The 27,866-nt window shown below is 45.4% G+C and overlaps 1 protein-coding gene across 2 annotated transcripts in view; it reads left to right on the top strand.

Moving 5' to 3' along the window:
• Nucleotides 1–27,866, top strand: part of UNC5C (unc-5 netrin receptor C) — a 560,809-nt gene that overhangs the window by 107,024 nt on the left and 425,919 nt on the right. For both annotated transcript variants that reach the window (XM_073589804.1, XM_073589811.1), the window contains exon 2: nt 20,232–20,267. In XM_073589804.1, the coding sequence (XP_073445905.1) occupies nt 20,232–20,267 (36 nt within the window). The remainder of the gene's footprint in view (nt 1–20,231; nt 20,268–27,866) is intronic.

The following is a 27,866-nucleotide window of genomic DNA, read 5'->3' on the forward strand; positions in this document are numbered from 1 at the left end:
AGTGTCCAAAAGTGTGCGCAGAGATTCAAAATCTCCATTATCCACTCATCACTTTGGTCACAGGCAGCTGTGCCATCGAGCGTGTCACATAGCGCTCAGATATCAGTGGGCCTCACACAATCCACAAGTGTCCAGTGTCCAAAAGTGTGCACAGAGATTCAAAATCTCCATTATCCTCTCGTCACTTTGGTCACAGGCAGCTGTGCCATCGAGCGTGTCACATAGCGCTCAGATAATAGTGGGCCTCACACAATCCACAAGTGTCCAGTGTCCAAAAGTGTGCGCAGAGATTCAAAATCTCCATTATCCTCTCGTCACTTTGGTCACAGGCAGCTGTGCCATTGAGCGTGTCACATAGCGCTCAGATATCAGTGGGCCTCACACAATCCACAAGTGTCCAGTGTCCAAAAGTGTGCGCAGAGATTCAAAATCTCCATTATCCTCTCGTCACTTTGGTCACAGGCAGCTGTGCCATCGAGCCTGTCACATAGCGCTCAGATATCAGTGGGCCTCACACAATCCACAAGTGTGCAGTGTCCAAAAGTGTGGGCAGAGATTCAAAATCTCCATTATCCTCTCGTCACTTTGGTCACAGGCAGCTGTGCCATCGAGCGTGTCACATAGCGCTCAGATATCAGTGGGCCTCACACAATCCAAAAGTGTCCACTGTCCACAAGTGTGTGCAGAAATTCTAAATCTCCCCTGTCCTATAGACACCTTGTACCTTGTTTTACATTACTATATAGTTTGTTGGATTTTGTCTACATTTCTACCAAAAATGAGGAAGGCTGGTGGAAGAGGCCGTGGAATTGGGCGGGGGTTGGCAGCTGGTAATGATGGTGTTGGTGGTGTATCTGATGGTAGTGGCAAGAGCAAAATAGGACCGAATGCAGGAGGTGCTGACCCTGCGTCATCGTCTGGCTACATAAGGCCTCGAACGCTTAGTTTTCTAGGAGTTGGCAAACCGCTTTTAAAGGCAGAGCATCAGGAAAAAGTTTTGTCTTACATTGCTGACTCAGCCTCCAGCTCTATCGCCTCCTCTTCTTTAGTTGTAAAAAGTAAAAGCACTGAGTCGTCATTGGAGGCTCATGTTCATGAACCACACCTTTCCTTGTGTCCTTCACCCCAACCAAGATTGAAGGATGACGCAGGCCATACTACTGATTACTCCATGGAGCTGTTTTCACATACCATGCCTGGATTATCAAGTGAAATGGTGAATTACCCAGGCCAAGATGAATCTGACATGGAGTGCACTGATGCACAGCCGCTGATGGATGATTCTGCTGGTACATTCACTCAGAGCACTACATTGTCCTCGCAGTGTACAGAGCCAGATTTTGACCCTGATGAGACTCAGGTGCCCCTTCCCGCACACTATACCACCATACACGGTGACACAGAGAAAGGTGCACATGACATAGAAGAGGAGGTGATGGATGACCCAGTTGTTGACCCAGATTGGCATCCATTGGGGGAAGAGGGTGCTGCTTCCAATAGCTCAGATGAGGAGCATCCACAGCAGACATCGACATCGCAACAGCTGTTATCTGGCATGCCCGGAGCACTCCAAAGACAGGTTCCAAACATCAAAAGAGTTGCTGGAAAGCTTGTCCAGAGGGTCAAAAGATCACAGCGTGCTAGGCCGCAAAATGTCTGCCAAAGTAGGAAGAGTGCAGTGTGGCACTTTTTTGAACAAAATCCTCATGATCAGGCCAAGGTTATCTGTAAGAAGTGCGCAAAGACCTTTAGCCGAGGGAAAAATCTGAAAAATTTGAATACCAGTTGCATGCTTAGACATTTAACCAGCATGCACTTGCAAGCGTGGACACAACACCAAACCTCAAGTGCCACATGTGCAACTGATAACAACGAAGGTAGTCAGCAACGCTACATTGTTTCCCCCACTGTAAGCCCACCGGTTAGCACAGCAGCAAATGTTGAGGTGTCGTTGCAAGACCACAGCAGTCAGGGAATCCCACTGTTATAGCAACGAAAGACTGATTCTAGGCCATCAGAAAGAACACCAACTCCATCACCATCATCAACCCTCTCTCAGTCCGCCCTGTCCACCGCTACTTCCACCATATGCAGCTCTCAAGTCCAGCTCACCCTCCCAGACACTATGAGTAGGTCAAGAAAGTACTCAGTGTCTCATCCGCGTACACTGGGTTTGAACGCCCACATTGCCAAACTTATCTCGTTTGAGATGATGCCCTTTCGGTTGGTGGAAAGCACAGCTTTCCGCGAACTCATGGCCTATGCAGTACCACGCTATGACCTACCCAGTCGCCACTTCTTCTCTCGCAAAGCCATCCCAGCCCTCCACCATCATGTGAAAGACCGCATTGTCCATGCACTCAAGCAGTCAGTGAGCGGAAAGGTGCACCTCACAACTGATGCATGGTCCAGTCGGCATGGCCAGGGCCGTTACGTGTCCATCACTGCGCACTGGGTTAATGTGGTGGATGCAGGGTCCACAGGGGACAGCGGTGGTGGGACAGTGCTGCCTAGCCCACGGTATAGGAAACAGTTGGCTGTAGGCGTTCGACCCTCCTCCTCCTCCTCCTCCTCCAGAAGCGAAAGCTCGTCCACAGAGCGCAGTCGTACGAGCACTCCATCTGCAGCTGCCACTGTTGCACACGATGTGTCCCCCTATCGAGCAGCTAGTGGAAAGCGTCAGCAGGCTGTGTTGCAGATGATGTGTTTGGGCGACAGACACACTGCCGAGGTGCTGGCCGAGTACTTGAAGCGACAAACTGAGTCATGGCTGGGCAGTGTACATCTTGAGGCAGGCGAGGTAGTTAGTGATAACGGCCGTAATTTTGTGGCAGCCATAGCCCTTTCAAAACTCAGCCACATACCTTGCTTGGCTCACACCTTGAACCTGGTGGTGCAGTGCTTCCTCAAAAATTATCCGGAGTTAACAGCCCTGCTCCAGAAGGTGCGAAGACTGTGCACGCACATCCGCCGGTTGCCTGTACACTCCGTTCGTATGCAGAAGCTGCAGCGATTGCTCCACCTTCCCAACCACCGCCTCATTATCGACATTGCAACAAGGTGGAACTCCACCCTGCACATGGTGGAGCGGCTGTGCGAGCAGAGGCAGGCCATAATGCATTTGTGGGAGGATACACGGCCAGGCACTTTGAGAGCAGACATGGAGTTGACAGGCGTGCAGTGGTCGAAGCTGAAAGACCTTTGTAAAGTCCTTCAGTGTTTTGAGGAATGCACACGGCTGGTAAGCGCAGACGACGCCATCCTAAGCATGAGCATCCCACTTATGCGTCTGCTCATGCAAACTTTGACGCACCTTAAGGAGCAGGCGTCTGCAGCCAATGTTGATGAGGAGGAAGAGGAGGAGGGAATCCTTGATGACATTCAGCCATTGTCTGCTCAGGGACCTCTCCTGGACGAGTTGGAGGAAGAAGAGGAGGAGGAGGAGGATGATGGGGATGATTACTTAGGGGAGGAGGATGCATCTCGTGGGGCAAGTGAAAATGTTGGCGTGGCAAGGTCTGGTACAGGGTTTGTGCGTGACTGGAGGGATGTGGATTTGCCAGAAAGTGCTCCTCCACCCAGCACTCGCAGTGCATCATTGACACCGGGAACATTGGCCCACATGTCAGATTATGCCTTGCGGATCCTAAAAAGGGACCCCCGCATTGCCAAAATGATGAACGATGAGGACTACTGGTTGGCCAGCATCCTGGATCCACGCTATAAAGGCAAATTACAAAACATCATGCCACAGGAGAACCTTGACCTAATATTGGCTAATAAACAAGCAACTCTGGTAAATCGGTTGCTTGAGGCATTCCCAGCACACAGCAGCGGTGATGGTTCTCACACGAGCCGTACGGGCCGGGGGCAGCTTGGCAGAGGTGTTCGTGGTGCACACAGCAGAAGTGGCGTTGGAGACAGGGGTTTCATGACAATGTTGTGGACTGATTTTTCAAATACCGCTCACACAACTGGTAATACTGCATCGATGGAAAGTGACAGGAGACAGCAGTTGTCAACTATGGTTACAAACTACTTTTCCTCCCATATCGATGTTCTCCCACACAGGTCATTCCCCTTTGACTATTGGGCCGCTAAACTGGACACCTGGCCTGAATTGGCCCAATATGCCTTACAGGAGCTCGCTTGCCCAGCTGCAAGTGTGCTATCGGAAAGAGTCTTCAGTGCAGCTGGATCAATCCTGACAGAAAAAAGGACCCGTCTGTCAACCCAAAATGTGGATGATCTAACCTTCATTAAAATGAACCACGCATGGGTTTCCAAGGATTTTGTCCCACCTTCCCCTGATGACACATAGGGTGACAGAAAAATGGCTTGCTTTGGTCCACCTCTTCCTGGTACTTCACCTATTTCGCCTTTTGCATCAGCTGAATGTCCAACATCAACATATGCCACTTTCTAAAACTCCCTAACTGTGCTGCCTCCCCCCCATGGCCGGGGTCACCACCTTGTGCACGACACCGTGCGAGTGCCGTTGCCCTGGACAGGTGGGTAGGCCGACTCTTGGGCGCGGGCACTGGCACAGGGTCCCTCATAGTGCAATCAAGTGTCTCTGACGGTGTTGGTGCACACCCGCCGTCAGACACACCGCTGTACTATGAGGAGCCCAGTGCCAGTACCGACGCCCACGAGTGGGCCCCCCTTGCTTGGGCAGGGCCCCAGCATTTGCAATCTTTACCTCTCCCTGCTCCTCCGCTGTGTAATCTGGGCCGTCAAATCCATACTGTGCCTGACACCGTCTGAGCCTGCCTCCTGAGACATATATTTTGAATGTGTATGCTTTCCATACATGTTATCCGGGGATACGGTACCCTTCCTAACCTTTGTGCAATCACATGCAATCCATACTGGGCCTAACACCGTCTGAGCCTGCCTCATGCTGTATAGACATATATTTTGAATGTGTACGCTATCCATACATGTTATCCGGGGATACGGTACCCTTTCTAACCTTTGTGCAATCACGTGCAATCCATACTGGGCCTAACACCGTCTGAGCCTGCCTCATGCTGTATAGACATATATTTTGAATGTGTACGCTATCCATACATGTTATCCAGGGATACGGTACCCTTTCTAACCTTTGTGCAATCACGTGCAATCCATACTGGGCCTAACACCGTCTGAGCCTGCCGCATGCTGTATAGACATATATTTTGAATGTGTACGCTATCCATACATGTTATCCAGGGATACGGTACCCTTTCTAACCTTTGTGCAATCACGTGCAATCCATACTGGGCCTAACACCGTCTGAGCCTGCCTCATGCTGTATAGACATATATTTTGAATGTGTACGCTATCCATACATGTTATCCAGGGATACGGTACCCTTTCTAACCTTTGTGCAATCACGTGCAATCCATACTGGGCTTAACACCGTCTGAGCCTGCCTCATGCTGTATAGACATATATTTTGAATGTGTACGCTATCCATACATGTTATCCAGGGATACGGTACCCTTTCTAACCTTTGTGCAATCACGTGCAATCCATACTGGGCCTAACACCGTCTGAGCCTGCCTCATGCTGTATAGACATATATTTTGAATGTGTACGCTATCCATACATGTTATCCGGGGATACGGTACCCTTTCTAACCTTTGTGCAATCACGTGCAATCCATACTGGGCCTAACACCGTCTGAGCCTGCCTCATGCTGTATAGACATATATTTTGAATGTGTACGCTATCCATACATGTTATCCGGGGATACGGTACCCTTTCTAACCTTTGTGCAATCACGTGCAATCCATACTGGGCCTAACACCATCTGAGCCTGCCTCATGCTGTATAGACATATATTTTGAATGTGTACGCTATCCATACATGTTATCCAGGGATACGGTACCCTTTCTAACCTTTGTGCAATCATGTGCAATCCATACTGGGCCTAACACCGTCTGAGCCTGCCTCATGCTGTATAGACATATATTTTGAATGTGTACGCTATCCATACATGTTATCCAGGGATACGGTACCCTTTCTAACCTTTGTGCAATCACGTGCAATCCATACTGGGCCTAACACCGTCTGAGCCTGCCTCATGCTGTATAGACATATATTTTGAATGTGTACGCTATCCATACATGTTATCCAGGGATACGGTACCCTTTCTAACCTTTGTGCAATCACGTGCAATCCATACTGGGCCTAACACCGTCTGAGCCTGCCTCATGCTGTATAGACATATATTTTGAATGTGTACGCTATCCATACATGTTATCCGGGGATACGGTACCCTTTCTAACCTTTGTGCAATCACGTGCAATCCATACTGGGCCTAACACCGTCTGAGCCTGCCTCATGCTGTATAGACATATATTTTGAATGTGTACGCTATCCATACATGTTATCCAGGGATACGGTACCCTTTCTAACCTTTGTGCAATCACGTGCAATCCATACTGGGCCTGACACCGTCTGAGCCTGCCTCCTGAGACATATATTTTGAATGTGTACGCTATCCATACATGTTATCCAGGGATACGGTACCCTTTCTAACCTTTGTGCAATCACGTGCAATCCATACTGGGCCTAACACCGTCTGAGCCTGCCTCATGCTGTATAGACATATATTTTGAATGTGTACGCTATCCATACATGTTATCCAGGGATACGGTACCCTTTCTAACCTTTGTGCAATCACGTGCAATCCATACTGGGCCTGACACCGTCTGAGCCTGCCTCATGCTGTATAGACATATATTTTGAATGTGTACGCTATCCATACATGTTATCCAGGGATACGGTACCATTTCTAACCTTTGTGCAATCACGTGCAATCCATACTGGGCCTAACACCGTCTGAGCCTGCCTCATTCTGTATAGACATATATTTTGAATGTGTACGCTATCCATACATGTTATCCGGGGATACGGTACCCTTTCTAACCTTTGTGCAATCACGTGCAATCCATACTGGGCCTAACACCGTCTGAGCCTGCCTCATGCTGTATAGACATATATTTTGAATGTGTACGCTATCCATACATGTTATCCAGGGATACGGTACCCTTTCTAACCTTTGTGCAATCACGTGCAATCCATACTGGGCCTGACACCGTCTGAGCCTGCCTCCTGAGACATATATTTTGAATGTGTACGCTATCCATACATGTTATCCAGGGATACGGTACCCTTTCTAACCTTTGTGCAATCACGTGCAATCCATACTGGGCCTAACACCGTCTGAGCCTGCCTCATGCTGTATAGACATATATTTTGAATGTGTACGCTATCCATACATGTTATCCAGGGATACGGTACCCTTTCTAACCTTTGTGCAATCACGTGCAATCCATACTGGGCCTAACACCGTCTGAGCCTGCCTCATGCTGTATAGACATATATTTTGAATGTGTACGCTATCCATACATGTTATCCAGGGATACGGTACCCTTTCTAACCTTTGTGCAATCACGTGCAATCCATACTGGGCCTAACACCGTCTGAGCCTGCCTCATTCTGTATAGACATATATTTTGAATGTGTACGCTATCCATACATGTTATCCGGGGATACGGTACCCTTTCTAACCTTTGTGCAATCACGTGCAATCCATACTGGGCCTAACACCGTCTGAGCCTGCCTCATGCTGTATAGACATATATTTTGAATGTGTACGCTATCCATACATGTTATCCAGGGATACGGTACCCTTTCTAACCTTTGTGCAATCACGTGCAATCCATACTGGGCCTGACACCGTCTGAGCCTGCCTCCTGAGACATACATTTTGAATGTGTACGCTATGCATACATGTTATCCAGGGATACGGTACCCTTTCTAACCTTTGTGCAATCACGTGCAATCCATACTGGGCCTAACACCGTCTGAGCCGCCTCATGCTGTATAGACATATATTTTGAATGTGTACGCTATCCATACATGTTATCCGGGGATACGGTACCCTTTCTAACCTTTGTGCAATCACGTGCAATCCATACTTGGCCTAACACCGTCTGAGCCTGCGTCATGCTGTATAGACATATATTTTGAATGTGTACGCTATCCATACATGTTATCCGGGGATACGGTACCCTTTCTAACCTTTGTGCAATCACGTGCAATCCATACTGGGCCTGACACCGTCTGAGCCTGCCTCCTGAGACATATATTTTGAATGTGTACGCTATCCATACATGTTATCCAGGGATACGGTACCCTTTCTAACCTTTGTGCAATCACGTGCAATCCATACTGGGCCTGACACCGTCTGAGCCTGCCTCCTGAGACATATATTTTGAATGTGTACGCTATCCATACATGTTATCCAGGGATACGGTACCCTTTCTAACCTTTGTGCAATCACGTGCAATCCATACTGGGCGTGAGAACGGCTGGCGAGCTGTTAAGCAAGCTACAGCACCTGTCCAGACAAGTACAGGGATTCCCTAGCGAGGAGACTTATTTGATTGTTTTCAATGTTGGGACAGCAATTTTTGGAGAGCACTATACTCTGGAGAATGATAGATGGGGCCCACCATACACTGGAACATTCCAAAGGTGGACATCAGACACTGGAGCAGCATTTACAGGGCCCATTATACACTAGAGCATTAGAAATGGGGCCCAATATGTTTGGAGCATTATTTGGGCCCATAAGACAGTGGAGCTTCATCCATGGGGACCAACATATACTGTAGCATTATGTGGAGCTCATCATATACTGTTTCAAACATTATATGGGACCAATGATTCTGTATGGAGAAATAGATGGGCCTCGTCATGAGATGTAAAAAGTGAGGTATTTTTCATTGTACTATACCGCTATTTATCTGCCGTATCGGAGCATGATGAGTTGTGGTATGTGTTAAAGGGGTGCTCTTTCGCCCAGGGCACATGAAAACCTGCAGCCAGCCCTCCCCCCCACAACTTTAGCCAAATAACCCCCATTTTTCAGTGCGTAACTTGTATTATGAAGTTAATTAAGGTTGACAAGCTTACGTAAGAAGAATTGATGCTTTTGGCATTCAAATGGGCACTGTAGGTGTGTTTCCTGTCCTCCTCTCACTGCTGACTTTTATTCCCCATTGACTTACATTGGGTTTCGTGTTTCGGGACGACCCCGACTTTTCCCTTTAATCGGGCGATCTTGCTCGACCCGACTTTTGGAAAAGTCGGGTTTCACGAAACGAAACGCAACCCTAAAAAACCAAAAGTCGCTCAACTCTACTTGCACGTGATTGCACAAAGGTGAGAAAGGGTACCATATCCCAGGATAACATGTATGGATAGCGTACACATTCAAAAGATATGTCTATACATCAGGAGGCAGGCTCAGACGGTGTTAGGCCCAGTATGGCTTGCACGTGATTGCACAAAGGTGAGAAAGGGTACCGTATCCCCGGATAACATGTATGGATAGCGTACACATTCAAAAGATATGTCTATACATCAGGAGGCAGGCTCAGACGGTGATAGGCCCAGTATGGTTTGCACGTGATTGCACAAAGGTGAGAAAGGGTACCGTATCCCCGGATAACATGTATGGATAGCGTACACATTCAAAAGATATGTCTATACATCAGGAGGCAGGCTCAGACGGTGTTAGGCCCAGTATGGCTTGCACGTGATTGCACAAAGGTGAGAAAGGGTACCGTATCCCAGGATAACATGTATGGATAGCGTACACATTCAAAATATATGTCTATACATCAGGTGGCAGGCTCAGACGGTGTTAGGCCCAGTATGGCTTGCACGTGATTGCACAAAGGTGAGAAACGGTACCGTATCCCCGGATAACATGTATGGATAGCGTACACATTCAAAAGATATGTCCATACATCAGGAGGCAGGCTCAGACGGTGTTAGGCCCAGTATGGCTTGCATGTGATTGCACAAAGGTGAGAAAGGGTACCGTATCCCTGGATAACATGTATGGATAGCGTACACATTCAAAAGATATGTCTATACATCAGGAGGCAGGCTCAGATGGTGTTAGGCCCGGTATGGCTTGCACGTGATTGCACAAAGGTGAGAAAGGGTACCGTATCCCCGGATAACATGTATGGATAGCGTACACATTCAAAAGATATGTCTATACATCAGGAGGCAGGCTCAGACGGTGTCAGGCACAGTATGGATTTGACGGCCCAGACTACACAGCGGAGGAGCAGGGAGAGGTAAAGATTGCAAATGCTGGGGCCCTGCCCAAGCAAGGGGGGCCCACTCGTGGGCGTCGGTACTGGCACTGGGCCCCTCATAGTACGGCGGTGTGTCTGACGGTGGGTGTGCACCACCACCGTCAGAGACACTTGATTGCACTATGAGGGACCCTGTGCCAGTGCCCGCGCCCAAGAGTCGGCCTACCCACCTGTCCAGGGCAACGGCACTCGCACGGTGTCGTGCGCTATGTGGTGACCCCGGCTATGGGGGGGAGGCAGCACAGTTAGGGAGTTTTAGAAAGTGGCATATGTTGATGTTGGACATTCAGCTGATGGAAAAAACGAAATAGGTCAAGTCCCAGGAAGAGGTGGACCAAAGCAAGACATTTTTCTGTCACCCTATGTGTCATCAGGGGAAGGTGGGACAAAATCCTTGGAAACCCATGCATGGTTCATTTTAATGAAGGTTAGATCATCCACATTTTGGGTTGACAGACGGGTCCTTTTTTCTGTCAGGATTGATCCAGCTGCACTGAAGACTCTTTCCGATAGCACACTTGCAGCTGGGCAAGCGAGCTCCTGTAAGGCATATTGTGCCAATTCAGGCCAGGTGTCCAGTGTAGCGGCCCAATAGTCAAAGGGGAATGACCTGTGTGGGAGAACATCGATATGGGAGGAAAAGTAGTTTGTAACCATAGTTGACAACTGCTGTCTCCAGTCACTTTCCATCGATGCTGTATTACCAGTTGTGTGAGCGGTACTTGAAAAATCAGTCCACAACATTGTCATGAAACCCCTGTCTCCAACGCCACTTCTGCTGTGTGCACCATGAACACCTCTGCCAAGCTGCCCCCGGCCCGTACGGCTCATGTGAGAACCATCACCGCTGCTGTGTGCTGGGAATGCCTCAAGCAACCGATTTACCAGAGTTGCTTGTTTATTAGCCAATATTAGGTCAAGGTTCTCCTGTGGCATGATGTTTTGTAATTTGCCTTTATAGCGTGGATCCAGGATGCTGGCCAACCAGTAGTCCTCATCGTTCATCATTTTGGCAATGCGGGGGTCCCTTTTTAGGATCCGCAAGGCATAATCTGACATGTGGGCCAATGTTCCCGGTGTCAATGATATACTGCGAGTGCTGGTTGGAGGAGCACTTTCTGGCAAATCCACATCCCTCCAGTCACGCACAAACCCTGTACCAGACCTTGCCACGCCAACATTTTCACTTGCCCCACGAGATGCATCCTCCTCCCCTAAGTAATCATCCCCATCATCATCCTCCTCCTCTTCTTCCTCCAACTCGTCCAGGAGAGGTCCCTGAGCAGACAATGGCTGAATGTCATCAAGGATTCCCTCCACCTCTTCCTCCTCGTCAACATTGGCTGCAGACGCCTGCTCCTTAAGGTGCGTCAAAGTTTGCATGAGCAGACGCATAAGTGGGATGCTCATGCTTAGGATGGCGTCGTCTGCGCTTACCAGCCGTGTGCATTCCTCAAAACACTGAAGGACTTTACAGAGGTCTTTCAGCTTCGACCACTGCACACCTGTCAACTCCATGTCTGCTCTCAAAGTGCCTGGCCGTGTATCCTCCCACAAATGCATTATGGCCTGCCTCTGCTCGCACAGCCGCTCCACCATGTGCAGGGTGGAGTTCCACCTTGTTGCAATGTCGATAATGAGGCGGTGGTTGGGAAGGTGGAGCAATCGCTGCAGCTTCTGCATACGAACGGAGTGTACAGGCGACCGGCGGATGTGCGCGCACAGTCTTCGCACCTTATGGAGCAGGGCTGTTAACTCTGGATAATTTTTGAGGAAGCACTGCACCACTAGGTTCAAGGTGTGAGCCAAGCAAGGTATGTGGCTGAGTTTTGAAAGGGCTATGGCTGCCACAAAATTACGGCCGTTATCACTAACTACCTTGCCTGCATCAAGATGTACACTGCCCAGCGATGACTCAGTTTGTCGCTTCAAGTACTCGGCCAGCACCTCGGCGGTGTGTCTGTCGCCCAAACACATCATCTGCAACACAGCCTGCTGACGCTTTCCACTAGCTGCTCGATAGGGGGACACCTCGTGTGCAACAGTGGCAGCTGCAGATGGAGTGCTCGTACGACTGCGCTCTGTGAACGAGCTTTCGCTTCTGGAGGAGGAGGAGGGTCGAACGCCTACAGCCAACTGTTTCCTATACCGTGGGCTAGGCAGCACTGTCCCACCACCGCTGTCCCCTGTGGACCCTGCATCCACCACATTAACCCAGTGCGCAGTGATGGACACGTAACGGCCCTGGCCATGCCGACTGGACCATGCATCAGTTGTGAGGTGCACCTTTCCACTCACTGACTGCTTGAGTGCATGGACAATGCGGTCTTTCACATGATGGTGGAGGGCTGGGATGGCTTTGCGAGAGAAGAAGTGGCAACTGGGTAGGTCATAGCGTGGTACTGCATAGGCCATGAGTTCGCGGAAAGCTGCGCTTTCCACCAACCGATAGGGCATCATCTCAAACGAGATTAGTTTGGCAATGTGGGCGTTCAAACCCAGTGTACGCGGATGAGAGACTGAGTACTTTCTTGACCTACTCATAGTGTCTGGGAGGGTGAGCTGGACTTGAGAGCTGCATATGGTGGAAGTAGCGGTGGACAGGGCGGACTGAGAGAGGGTTGGTGATGGTGATGGAGTTGGTGTTCTTTCTGATGGCCTAGATTCAGTATTTCGTTGATATAACAGTGGGATTCCCTGACTGCTGTGGCCTTGCAACGACACCTCAACATTTGCTGCTGTGCTAACCGGTGGGCTTACAGTGGGGGAAACAATGTAGCGTTGCTGACTACCTTCTTTGTGATCAGTTGCACATGTGGCACTTGAGGTTTGGTGTTGTGTCCACGCTTGCAAGTGCATGCTGGTTAAATGTCTAAGCATGCAACTGGTATTCAAATTTTTCAGATTTTTCCCTCGGCTAAAGGTCTTTGCGCACTTCTTACAGATAACCTTGGCCTGATCATGAGGATTTTGTTCAAAAAAGTGCCACACTGCACTCTTCCTACTTTGGCAGACATTTTGCGGCCTAGCACGCTGTGATGTTTTGACCCTCTGGACAAGCTGTCCAGCAACTCTCTTGATTTTTGGAACCTGTCTTTGGAGTGCTCCGGGCCTGACAGATAACAGCTGTTGCGATGTCGATGTCTGCTGTGGATGCTCCTCATCTGAGCTATTGGAAGCAGCACCCTCTTCCCCCAATGGATGCCAATCTGGGTCAACAACTGGGTCATCCATCACCTCCTCTTCAATGTCATGTGCACCTTCCTCTGTGTCACCGTTTATGGTGGTATAGTGTGCGGGAAGGGGCACCTGAGTCTCATCAGGGTCAGAATCTGGCTCTGTACACTGCGAGGACAATGTAGTGCTCTGAGTGAATGTACCAGCAGAATCATCTATCAGCGGCTGTGCATCAGTGCACTCCATGTCAGATTCATCTTGGCCTGGGTAATTCACCATTTCACTTGATAATCCAGGCATGGTATGTGAAAACAGCTCCATGGAGTAATCAGTAGTATGGCCTGCGTCATCCTTCAATCTTGGTTGGGGTGAAGGACACAAGGAAAGGTGTGGTTCATGAACATGAGCCTCCAATGACGACTCAGTGCTTTTACTTTTTACAACTGAAGAAGAGGAGGCGATAGAGCTGGAGGCTGAGTCAGCAATGTAAGACAAAACTTTTTCCTGATGCTCTGGCGTTAAAAGCGGTTTGCCAACTCCTAGAAAACTAAGCCTTCGAAGCCTTATGGAGCCAGACAATGACGCAGGCTCAACACCTCCTGCATTCGGTCCTATTTTGCTTTTGCCACTACCATCAGATCCACCACCAACACCATCATTACCAGCTGCCAACCCCCGCCCAATTCCACGGCCTCTTCCACCAGCCTTCCTCATTTTTGGTAGAAATGTAGACAAAATCCAACAAACTATATAGTAATGTAAAACAAGGTACAAGATGTCTATAGGACAGGGGAGATTTAGATTTTCTGCACACACTAGTGGACACTGGACACTTTTGGATTGTGTGAGGCCCACTGAATATCAGAGCGCTATGTCACAGGCTCGATGCAACAGGTGTGAAAAAAGTGACTACAGGATAAGGGAGATTTTGAATTTCTGCAGACACTTGTGGACACTGGACACTTGGATTGTGTGAGGCCCACTGAATATCAGAGCGCTATGTCACAGGCTCGATGCAGCAGGTGTAAAAAAAGTGACTACAGGATAAGGGAGATTTTGAATTTCTGCAGACACTGGACACTTTTGGATTGTGTGAGGCCCACTGAATATCAGAGCGCTATGTCACAGGCTCGACGGCACAGGTGTGAAAAAAGTGACTACAGGATAAGGGAGATTTTGAATTTCTGCAGACACTTGTGGACACTGGACACTTTTGGATTGTGTGAGGCCCACTGAATATCAGAGCGCTATGTGACAGGCTCGATGGCACAGGTGTGAAAAAAGTGACTACAGGATAAGGGAGATTTTGAATTTCTGCAGACACTTGTGGACACTGGACACTTTTGGATTGTGTGAGGCCCACTGAATATCAGAGCGCTATGTAACAGGCAGAAATTGGCTAGTGTATCACAAACTACAAGATGTATGTAGAATTGGGCAGAATAGGAATCTCCCTAGAGTGTAGGTCTGTAAGAACGGAACAAGTCCTCCACTTATCCTTCCACAGTGACACACAGATAGCTTCACTGTGGCTGTGATAACAGCCGTTACACGGTACTGTGTGAGGAGCGTACACCGCTGTATGGTGTGAATAAATGCACGCTCAGTACCTCAGCAGGACAAAAAAAAAAATTGGGATTGCTTTTAAAAAAGCAGTTTGCAGAGCAGTGGGGAAACAGCAATGCAGCTGTCAGGAAGCCTTTGAAGGCAGCCTAACAACCAACACCGCCAATCCACCACAATATAGCCTCCCCTTGCACTGCACACACAGTGACTGGTGTGTTGCACAGGCAAAATCGCTAGCAGCAGAAGCAGTTTTTTTTTCTTCTTCCCTGCCTAACACTCTCCCTACAGAATCAGCATCCTCTCCCTATGCTAAGATCGGCAGAAGTAAGATGGCGGTCGGCGTGCACGCCCTTTTATAACCCCTGTGACGCCCACCAAAGCAAGCCAATCACTTGCATGCCCTTCTGAAAGATGGTGGTGACCCCTGCCTATGTCATCACGTTGCCCACATTGTCCGTGGATCCTGATTGGCTGAAAAAGAGCGCAAAACAAACTTTTGAAACGCGACTTTGGCGCGTAAGTCGCCGACCTCGTGGCCGACCTCATCCTAGGGTCGGGTTTCGTTTCATGAAACCCGACTTTGCCAAAAGTCGGCGACTTTTGAAATTTTTCGACCCGTTTCGCTCAACTCTATTTCTGTCCCATTGACTTGCATTGGTTTCCGGTATCGGAATCGGCGATATCCGATACTTTTTGGATATCGGTCCAATCCAATCCGATCCGATATTTCACGATATTGGAAGGTATCGTTCAACACTACTGAGCAGCATATTATGTCAATAGTCTGCACGCTTGCTAGTTCTCAGGTCTCCAGTACCTGCCAGTCAGTTTACGTGTCCTGTATCTGTCTGCCCATACTTACCATGTTTTCCTATATTCCAGCTGTGTGAGCCAGCACCTGCCTGCTTGCATCTCAGCCATTCCCGCCAGCACCAGGCTGCATATCAGCCATGTCTGCCCACAACTGCCTGTCTGTATATCGACTGTGCCCACAAGCAGCTGCCTGCCTACATATCAGCAATACCTACCACCAGTACCTGTCTGCCTGCATATCAGTCATGCCCACCAGTACCTGCTTTACTGTATACCAGCCATGTCCACCAGTACCTGCTATACCTGCCTGCACCTGCTGTTATAGCTTCCTGCCCCTCTGGGAGTTAGCTGCCGTGTATCCGAGGTCCGTCATGGAGTAGCACCTGGTATCCATCCGGAGCAAATTCTAACCCTACCATCAAGGGCTCTAGTGAAGAGTCAGGTGTTTGCTTAGTCATGCCCCTTCAGGCTCTCATTGGTTCATGGCGCAGTGGTTTCACCACACAACCCCTAACATATGGTCAGAAAAGCGCTACTTTCTCTTTTCTACATGTAGTATATAAGTTACATTTCCTGGAATAATTTGTCAAATTAAAATTTAAAGAAAACTATCATCTCTATTTAACATGTAATAATGATGGTAGGAATAACATATTATAAGATGACAAAGATTGTAACAATTTCTGGCCCCTCCTAATAACTTGCCTCGCCCCATTGTTTTGTTAAAAGTGCGAAACTCAAAAATTTGTGACTTTTTTATGCTATTTTATCTTCCCACAGTAATATATTCCTTTAGTGGCCAAAATGTAATCAAATGTGGTCCTAATCCAGAAATTTAAATACGAAAGTATGTATGGCTGAAAAGAATGTTACACTTTAAAGAAGTTTTCTTATAAACAATATTTATCCATTATCGACAAGGATGATATCTGTATGAATGCTTAGGAGCTGGCTATTGAGAACCCTACTGATCCCAAGCAAAAGGGCACTAAAATCTTACTTGTGAATGGCCAAAAAGTGAACCTGGGCAACTATTTGATGTCTTTAATGCCTAAAACAGTTAGGGTGTGGGCACACGCTGCGGATTGATCCACGCAGATTTTGCAAAAATCCGCAGGTAAATCCGGAGGTCAAAAGACCTGCGGTTTATCTGCGGATTAGCCTGCAGTTTTGCCCTGCGGTTTATCACCTCTACAATGGAGGAGATGGTAAACCGCAGCGGAATCCGCAGAAAGAATTGACATGTCAATTCTTTCTGCAGATTAGAAACCGCAGCAAATCCATGCGGAAAAATCCGCACCGTCTGCACTGCTTTTTCTATTTCCCATAGGATATAATGGTACTGTACAACGCAGCAGAAACTGCTGCGGATCCGCAGGGCCAAAACTGCTGCGGATCCGCAGAGTGTGCACACACCCTTACGCTAATGAAGTAGTCGAATGTGTTCACTAATAATTTTTTTTACTTGAAGGACTTTTGAACCCTGTTCTGTTGAACAACAGGGATACCAGTGGCCGGACCCTCGTAGTCTTACATATTTCATCTATTAGATGCGATATGTCTGTTATGTGACATCCTCTGTAAATAATGTTTAGATTTACTAACAGTCCTTTCCAGGACCCATAAAGAGTCGTGTAAATTCCTTTGTTGGAAGTGACCTACTTATCATGGTGAGACCTATAAATTCTTCAGCAGTTTGTCCTCAGCATGATCTCACTGCACTAATGAGAACTCTCCAGCAGGACGTGGTTTGCAGCTACTTTCCAGTCTCTTCTACCTTTGTAAAATTATACTCTGACTCTCAGTGAAGTTTACAAAAGAACGAAGCGTTTACTTCATAACTTTGATGTCAATTGTCAACCCCCTGGTGTTTTAATGCAATTAACAGCCTCCAAGACAAAAATTTCAAAGATCTGAGTTATCATCACTCACTCATGAAAATCAACTCCAAAGCATTTGCTGGTTACACAGATTTCCATTCAGCACAACTTTCTGCATCTTGTTCTCCTGAAAGCATCTGCTGAATGACACTTTAAAAAGCTCCATTTAACTAGCACCCTACAATGGAATAACTAGCAGCGGCTCATTGCACGCAAGTAAATATGGACGGGTCATTCACTATGCTCAACAAGTATTTCAACCCAAGGGGAGTGAAAAGTTATGTGTGTGTCTCCCACTAATTTATTGCTCAAATGTTTGCTGTAAATGACAGGATATGTATAGTAATATGTGGGGGCGGACAAAACCCCTCCTCTCTAGTACTTTGTGTATTCAGCAAAGGGGTGAATAGTGCACGGTCTTAGCATTTTTTATATATTAGTCAGTTACTGCTTCATAGACTTGAAGTTTAAAGGGAACATGTCATATGATTCATGATGTCCAAACCACAGATAGCATGGATCCCAGATTGGCGCTCCCATTACAACATGTTTGCATTGCAACTTCACATTGGCATGCAAGCTTGGTTTGTAACTTGTTAGGCCACAAGCCTCTCACCTAGACAAACCAGATCTCACACTTTGCACTGATGAGTGGCAGCATCCCAAAACACTGTGTCTGAAAATTGAGATTCTAGTTTGACTTTTATCTTGAGCCATGTGGCAAGACTTGATAAAGGGTCCATATTTACTTTTAGGATAGCTACTTCCAACGGGTGGCGCTAGAATTCTAGTCCTCTTCCTATCTGATGAGGCAGTTTGCATATTTTCAGAGATAAGCATGGATAAAAGTGGTGTCTGGGATGATTTAACAAAGCCATATAGTCAACCCAACTGGCTACTCCCTGCATGATCAGCTAGACCTACCGCTCTTTCCTTATGTGTCAGTTTATGTCTCTTTCTCTTTGGCTAGCATTAGCATGTGACATCAGCACAAACGCAAGTGATCAAATATCTCTAGACCCTATCATAGGCTTATTATTATTTTTAATACATTGTTTTTTTATTTTAATTTGCCGCTTTTTAAAATATTGTTCAGCATGTTCATAGCATACATAATTTAAATATGTTTAAATGTTTGCCACAGTGTGAGATGAATGTGTAGATGATGGGGTAGATAGTTGATTTAAAATGACCTTAAGATCCAAATAATGGTATATATTTACAGTATATATAATATTAATGTTTGTCTAAGGAATGTTCTCATACTCTATATGCAATTGGGCATGAAAATCATCAAGATCTTCTGCTGGCAGCTCTCTTTGCAGTTGCTAACTAATGAATTCCCAGAATTGCTCAATGGAAGATAAGTTGATAGATGCTGCAGGTCATTTCAGCACATTTAGGCCATGCAGGCTGCTCACAGTGGCAGGAGTAATATGAGGACTTGCATTTTGGTGTTGAAAAACGGCCCTAGGTACACTTTCACATCTATCAATTGGACTGCATGTTGCTTGTGCTAATGTGATGCATCCTGTGTGTCCTAAATATGCTAGCATGGCTTGCAGTGTCTCTAGACTTGTCTCCCATTAAATACATCCAGGATATCATTGGTTGGCAATTGCAAATGGAGATGGAAACAATGGATCTTGTTGATTTGAGTACCTATGTGTGCATTCAGCAAACATTCCTCAGACCTTGTTACTCTCAATGATAACTTGCCAAGTTAAGTGTGTGTACTCATACACGATACTGAGTAAAATGTTTTGAAAATATTGTTTTAATTTTTTCATCATTTGTCACTAACATTTCTATAAATCCCGTGGTTTCCATAATCCTATGACTTTTTCTTTTTGCTTTTCCCATATTGATGGTGAGGAGTGTATACATTATATTGTTTTCCTATATATCTTTTACTTAAAGGGAATCTGTCACCCTTTTTCTCCCCTATTAGCTGCCGGCATAGACATCGGGGGCTTATCTACAGCATTCTGTAATGCTGTAGATAAGCCTCCAATGTAACCTGAAAGAGAAGAAAAACACGTCATATTATACTCATGGAGGTGGGCGGTCCGGTTTGATGGGTGTCGCCGTCCCGTCCGGTGCCTCCCTTCTTCATGCGATGACGTCCTCTTCTCCCATCCTGAAATGGCTCCGGCGCAGGTGCATTGCTCTGCCCTGTTGAGGGCAGAGCAGAACTCTGCAGTGCGCAGGCACCAGACCTCTCCCGACGCCTGCGCACTGCAGGACTCTGCTCTGCCCTCAACAGAGCAGAGCAGTGCGCCTGCGCCGGAGCCATTACAGGACGGGAGAAGACGACGTCATCGCATGAAGAAGGGAGGCACCGGACGGGACCGCAACACCCATCGGACCGGACCGCCCACCTCCGTGAGTATAATATACCGTGTTTTTCTTCTCTTTCAGGTTACATCGGAGGCTTATCTACAGCATTACAGAATGCTGTAGATAGGCCCCCGATGTCTATGCCGGCAGGTGAAAGGCCAAAAAAAGGGTGACAGATTCCCTTTAAGTAATTATGATTGATGAACAATTGCTTTTATACAAAAGCCATGAAGCCATTGATGAATCCCATGTATAACTGATATACATCTGTGTTTTATTACAGAGTTCCCCAGACCCGGCCAGCAGGACCCCAGACCAGGTCAGTTTGTAGTAAGAACAAGATTTTAATTTTATTTATACTTTCCATTTATATGATGTCTGTCTTCATTTCCTAAATTCTCTTGATTATTTATCCATGAATAAATCAAGCAGAACCATTCCCAAGCTGTAAAGCTAAGAACTAAGAAATGTATTAGTGGATCCACCATCTAATTTCTAGACCTTCACCAGGCACTAGATTGCATGAAGCAACAACATCTGACATGTTCAGTATCTACAAAATATTATAATGACACAAAATATCACCAAATCTATATAATTAGAATTGACATGGCTGAATGTGCATAATAATAGTGAAATTGGAGATTTCTGGTAAGCTTTCAATTATAGCTTGTCTATGGTGGATATAATTGACATCTGATGACCGAATGGGTTACCCTCATTTAGACAGTTCTCTTCCAGTAGTATAAATATGTTCACAGTGGCCATAGGCCTTCAATGTATACAAACTCAGCTTATGCTCTCCAATCTATCTTTTTTTTTAGATTTGGAGGCCTCTTGGCTGGTTGCTTGCATATATATATATATATATATATACAGTATATATATATATATATATATATATACAGTATGTATACAAATATATATATTTATATATATATACAGTACATAGATATATATATATATATATATATATGTATATGTATATATACTCCTATCAACATGTAGATGTGGCATTTCTAAAACTACACACTAGCAAGTTAAGCCCCCCATCACTTTAGATAGCCGTTTTCTGGCAGATATCTGGTCCGGCATTCCCGTACACAGGAACTGTCACTATCTCAAGCGCTCCTGTGTTCTTTATGAGAGAGTACTTGGCAGACATCTCTGGCAGTGGCTTATTGCTGAGAGAACAACAGGATCAGCCGTGCAAAAATGAATATGTCGGAATCTTTTTTCCTTTGACAATTATGTGTGGTGGGTCACAGTAAATGGTAGACCATTAGCCGAACCTACCAAAATCTGCGGGTTCAGCTGAAGTTAGTCTAATTTGTATGGTGGGCCTTAGTACACAAGAAAAAAATAGCAGAAAATTAACCCTTAACACCACAACAAAAGTTATTGAATTTGTCTCATTAACCCAGAGAGAACCTCTACAGTTTCTTTCAGCATTGCAACAGATGTATGGCCAAAGTATTCCAGTGATTCTATGTGTGTGACAGACTTCACATGTGAACAGCTTTTCGTCAGTTTAAGTTTTGACTAATGAAGTGTTGAAGGACATTCTTATAAATGTCGTTCAGATTCAAGGTCACCAGAAGTAAATGCTTGTCTTAACGACACTATTAATAAGTAATGGGAAATAATACTATGAAATATTGCTTACATAATTCACATCATAGCTAATCCCACCTTTGTTCTTGTCTGTCTCTGGACCATATGTCTCTTGGTTTAATTGGCACTAGATCAGCCATTTCTTTGTTGTTCTAAACAGATGAATCCTAAGTTATAGCATTCCGTAGTCTTTTACACATTGACAGACCAGAATTGCTTCAATGAGTGACATGTCCCTAATTACACCATTTGTAGTTCAAACTCCACAAGATGCAAATAATGAATAGACCCTAGTGGTTGGCTCTTTATATCGTAATTATAACTGCGACATAAAAGGAAATAATAATGCTTACTATGGTTCAACTAGTAATTTTACAGTCTGGCTCCAACCTTTTCATGTTTGTGTGCTTTACTATAGCATTAAGACTGCTTTAGTTTTTATTGAATTGTACATAAAATATAGTGCAAGAGTGTAATAGCAATGTATATGAATCATTGTAACGACAGAGAGAGCAAAATAGGTTTCATTATTATTCAGTTTATTTATAGTGATGCGCGAACGTGCTCTGATAACATGCTATCCAAGCATGCTCGGGTGTTATACAAGTGTGCTTGGGTCCCTGTGGCTGTATGGTTTGCAGAGGTAGACAGCCAGCGTCGGACTGGAGCATCTTGGGCCCATCAGAGAAAATCATTCTTGTAACTACATAGAAATAAATACAAGACCACCAATTATGCGGTAAAACGTGCTAATATCCGGGTATAATATAAGGTAGTACACGTCTTAATTATGTAGCCAGGGTTGGGGTAGCCCCCCTCATGGAATATAATGTAGCCTCCTCATAGAATATAAGGTAGCCCACTCATAGAATATAATGTAGCCCCTTCATATAGTATAATACAGCCCCCTCATAGTGCATAATGTAGCCCCCTCACAGAATATAAAGTAGCCCCAATAGAATATAATGTAGCCCCCATAAAATATAATGCAGCCCTCATATAGTATTATGCATCCCCCTCATATAATATAATGCAGCCCCCTCATAGAATATAATGTAGCCCCTCTAATAGAATATAATGTACCCACCGTAGAATATATAATGTATTGTATGAATATATAATGTAACATAGAATTTAGCCCCCTCAGAGTATAATGCAACCCCCTCATAAGGTTTAATGCAGTCCCCCATGGAATATAATGTAGTCCCCTCATAGGGTATAATGCTGCTCCTCGTAGGGTATAATGCTGCCCCCCCTCATAGGGTATAATGCTGCCCCATCATAAGGTATAATGCTGCCCTCTCATAGGGCATAATGCTGCCCCCTCATAGAGTATAATGCTGCCCCTCATAGCATATAATACTGCCCCCTCACAGGGTATAATGCTGCCCCCTCATAGGGTATAATGCTGCCCATCATAACTTATAATACTGACCCCTCCCAGGGTATAATGCTGCCCCCTTATAGGGTATAATGCTGCCCCTCATAGCGTATAATACTGCCCCTTCACAGGGTATAATGCTGCCCCATCATAGGGTATAATGCAATGCACCCCCTTATAGGGTGCAATGGAGCCCTCGCATAGGGTATAATGCAACCAGGACACACTGATATACATATATATATATATATATAAGCAAAGATTCAGGCTCTGCTCAGATGTCAGGAGCTGCGCTGCCATCTGCTCGGGACACAGCAGGTATGCAAAGAAGTGATGTCATCACGCACCGGCTGTGTCAGAGGCAGAGGGGAATGATGGGTGAGGGAGCATTATCTGACGCTCTCTTCTCCATTATTGCTTTCAACTGTATTGGCATCTATGATACCAATACAGTTGAATGTGGCGCACACTGGGCGGCTATGCTGCCGCTGGGCCCCCTGACTTACTGCTCCATAGCGGCCATGTGGACTGGGGGCCCCTGGTGGAGCGGGGGCCCTGGTCTGCCGGCCCTGAGAGCGGGCAGTGTAATGAATATTCAAATCCTCTCCACGCCCATGGGGGCGTGGGAAAGAGTGAATGTTCATTTCTCTTTAGCAGCAGGCACAGTCTTTAGCCGCAGAAGCTGGTTCCTGCCTCCTGACACCCAATGCTGCTCTACTGGCACTGGGGCCCCTTTAGCAGATGCGTAGTGTGCCGCTATTAGCGACACGCCACTGGCTGGGGGGCCCTGGAGCAGTGGGGGCCCTAGGCAGCTGCTGGCCCTGTATGCCAGCAGGTGTCAGTGCCTGGGCCCACCAAAGAATCTTCTGGGTCTGACCCTGTAGACCGCTCAACACATGCAAGGATTACCTATTTGTTAGTGAATCCTCACATGTGTTGCGGCTGTCTACTGTCACAAAACATGCAGCTGCAGGGACTCAAATATATTAGCATGCCCAAAATACTCAGTTAACACCCAAGCATGCTCGAATAACATGTTATCTGAGCACTTTAGCCCATCATTATTTATTTATTAAAGGGAACCTATCCTGTTGTACATGCATTTCAAAGTGTGGCCAGCATGGTGTAGAGGAGAAGCTGAGCAAAATGATATATAGGTTTGTTGTAAAAGATTCATTATTACTTGTGTTTTATTAATGGAAATCCCTAGTGTTTGTATGAATATGAGCCCAGTGGGTGGTCCTACTCAATGGGTGACAACTCTCTGCATAAAAAGTCATGGACCGCCCACTGGGCTATCACTCTACTTACTGTAGTTCCTCCTGCTCTATATCACCCTGACAGGAGATCAAATACCATTTTTATCATGACAGGTTCCCTTTAAATGTCTTACATTTTGCCTTTTTTATCCAAGAGATATATTTTCTCAAATTTACTTACCAAAGGGAAAATCCATGAAAATAAGTATTCTGAATTAACAATTATGGTTTTTCTTAGCATTGACTGAGGTAACCATTCTGCAAGCACTACTAATGAAAAGCTAGTTACCGTAACTACACCGCATAATCTGTCTATAAGGGCTCACTTATTTGCATGCTCGGAGGAGAGAATGGTGGACAACATGCTAATTAGTGTGGCAGCTTCTTACCACTGTAAATGGATTCATCAATATGTATTGGTTTATGCACAAAACAGACGGGGTCCCAGACAGAAATTTTCGGTGCCAACTTAAAGAGCAATCATTATATTGAGAAAGTGATTAAAGGTTATTATTACAATTGCTCTCTTTCATTGGGATAATAGTGCTTGCATCCTGCTATTGATACATGCTGTGTAACCATGTAGGGGAATTTCGATTCTGCACAGCAATTTATTTTTATTTTTGTATTAAATAAGTGTATTAGTAATTGCTGGACCACAAACTATGATGATTCCCATAGTACTATTATATTGGGAAATGATGGTACAGAATGTAGTAAATCAATAGCGGCAACGTGCTACAAGATATAAAGTGCAGCATATACAACATATATATTTACTTTCCATTGTTACCATTATTCTAAACTCTCTATTCAGAATGTACAAGTGCTCTTGAAAACATTTATTAGGAGGTGTATAGGAAAATTGGGACTCACGTCAAGCAGAAATGAGCGAATTTATTCAAGCAAAATTGAATTGAATATACAAAAAATCAGTAGCTTGGATAATACAGATTTTTGGACATTCGTATTGTGCAAATTCAGCAAATTTGTGGCCAGCTGTCTACTATTTTGCTGAACCGTAGATGTCCAGGAGGAGTTTAAATAACAAAAACTTATACTCACCTCATCGCTGACCTGTTCAGACCCTCTACTGTTTGCTTCCCGCCAGTCTTCAGAGCCATCTCTACTTTACCCCATCGCGTGCTGGAAGTGCAGTGACCTCTGGAGATTGGCTGCAGCCGGAAGTCCCAGCATAGACTGAACAGGCCAATACCAGATGTGATGCGCAACAGGGAAAAGAAGAATCTGCACTGAGAATTGGAAAGTGGGCAGTGAGCATATCAAACTTCTGCCGATACATTTACATTTGGTTTGGCCATGTAACGATGTGTTCAGAATGAGGAGAGGAAAGTAAGCCGTGTCTAGACTTCTCCGGTAGTAGATTATCTGCATTCAAGAGCATACGATTGGGCACGGTGAAATTCAACATGCCTAATCCCTCTTCACCCCCCTCCCAATATAGACCCAAATGAATGTCTGCATAGCATGCCATGCATATTTGGTGGCCAGATGGTTCTACAAAAATCAGCAGACTTGGCTGACATGGGTCTGTTGTGTTTGCCCTCATTATCAGTCAGTAAGATATTCTGTCAATTTTCATCACGCTTAAATTTTTTATTGAAAATGTCCTTTTCTCACCTAGAAAACCCCATTCCCATATAGTGATGCCATATGGAGCCAATAAACTTTAGCCTCCGCAGTTTATAGGAACTTGTGAACTTTGCAGTCACTATTAGCACCACCTTCATGTGGTTTTTAGAACTCTCTCCTTCTTCTTCAAGAAGAAGTAAAAGCAGACATAAATCAAGTCCCAAGGGGGGTGCTAAGTGGGAAACAATGCAGAGAATCAATGAACGAGCATGGAATAACTGTCATTGGTGCCATGCATCCTCATCTACATTAAGCTGATTTTCTCCATGATGGAATACCATTGATGGCTAGGAAGTCATGCTTCAACTTGAATTTTACAGCCTTATCAAGCAATGCAATTAGTATGTTGAATCCTGATGGTTTTTGATAACTGGTATAGTACTTAACAAAAAAGATTAATATAAATTCATCAATTTGTGAAGTTAACTTGATGTTTCTGTGTCAGAATGAAAAATCTGCAATCGGGCCCAACCTACCATGTGCCATATATAATACTGTAGTCTTTTTCTCTGAAGCTCTTATGGCTACTCCAGCATTGACCAGTATGAACCTTTTTTTGGGGGTCCAAAAATGCAGTAGATGGTCAGGAAATTATTCTTTATTTTAATGTACAGTATTTTGAAATTGAAAAATACATCTGCATAAAAGATTTAAAGCTTCAAACAGGAGAAATTCAACTTCTGCAATCATCTTAGAGATAGAAAGCATAGTTTCTGGCTTTACATAATCCCATAAAATATATAGGGCATTACAGTAGGTTGTTTCCCTTCCCGTCAGGTTCCCTATGCGCTATATAGCGCACTTACAGCTTCCATCTTGTACACTTAGAAGATAGTTAAGATCTGTGTAGGCAGGTTAACATCACATCATTAACAGCTTTCAAACTTTTTCTTCTTATGAGCAATCATAGAAATATACCTGAGATGTAATAGCTGAAATCTACAGACACAACAGACGGTGTGTAGGTGTCGGATCTGATTGATGAATTTAAAAAATGCAGCTTTTGACAGATTAACATTGGCGAATGATTGTAATGAGCTCTTATAGCTGTAGTTATTATTTTGTACCGAACACAAAGTTTAGGTCGGGATTTTAAAGTTTTTTTGATCATGTGATTCAATAAAATGTACAGATGTGGCAGGATTTAGTTTGTTAAAGAAGGGGTAGGATGGTGCTATCTACTAAAAAACTACTGACTCACAATTCAATTGCACTTGTTACCTTATAATACATTATTAGAGCAATGTCATCATTGTCTATGTGATTATGACAGAGAAATGGAATAATTGCAGAATTGCAGGTATAAGTTGTCTGTAGTTTTGCAGAGTATTGCAGATAAATTGTGCTTCATAGATTCAACTTTAATCTGATAGTAGAAAATAGAGTCGTCCATGTTCTAAGGCTAGGTTCACATTTGCAGATGGCCGAGCTGCGGAAGGCTGCGGACTTCCTCCATGAAGCTCCGCCCACTGTCGCACCTCTTCCAGTCAGCTCCGCGTACGTCCACATGCGGCCTGCGTACCTATCTTTAACATTGGGTACACAGGCCGTGCGGATGTATGCAGATGCCTTCGCATACGTCATTTTGACAATGCGGCAACCCACATCGAACACCACTTGCTACAATTTTGATGCAGTCGCCGCATCGTCAAAGCGACGCATACATCCGCACAGCCTGCATACCCAATGTTAAAGTTAGGGATGCAGGCCGCATGCGGACATAGGTGGAGCTGACCGGAGGAGGTGTGGCAGTGGGCAGAGATTCACGGAGGAAGTCCACAGCCCTCCGCAGCTCGGTCATCCGCAAATGTGAACCCAGCATAACACCTCTCTGTGCAAAGTGGATGAGGCTCTAATAAGAATATTTTTTTATGAGACAACCCTGAGGAATTTTCAGGCTTCTAGAAAGGTTTAGCATAGATTCATAACTATACCTTAAAAATTAAAATGTCTTTTTATTTTTTTCAAAATTTTTAGATAATAGACAATTTTCTACATTGTATAATGCAGG

This window comes from Dendrobates tinctorius, unplaced genomic scaffold, assembly GCF_039654945.1.
Source record: "Dendrobates tinctorius isolate UK_male_01 unplaced genomic scaffold, ASM3965494v1 ptg000011l, whole genome shotgun sequence".
Lineage (NCBI taxonomy): Eukaryota > Metazoa > Chordata > Amphibia > Anura > Dendrobatidae > Dendrobates > Dendrobates tinctorius.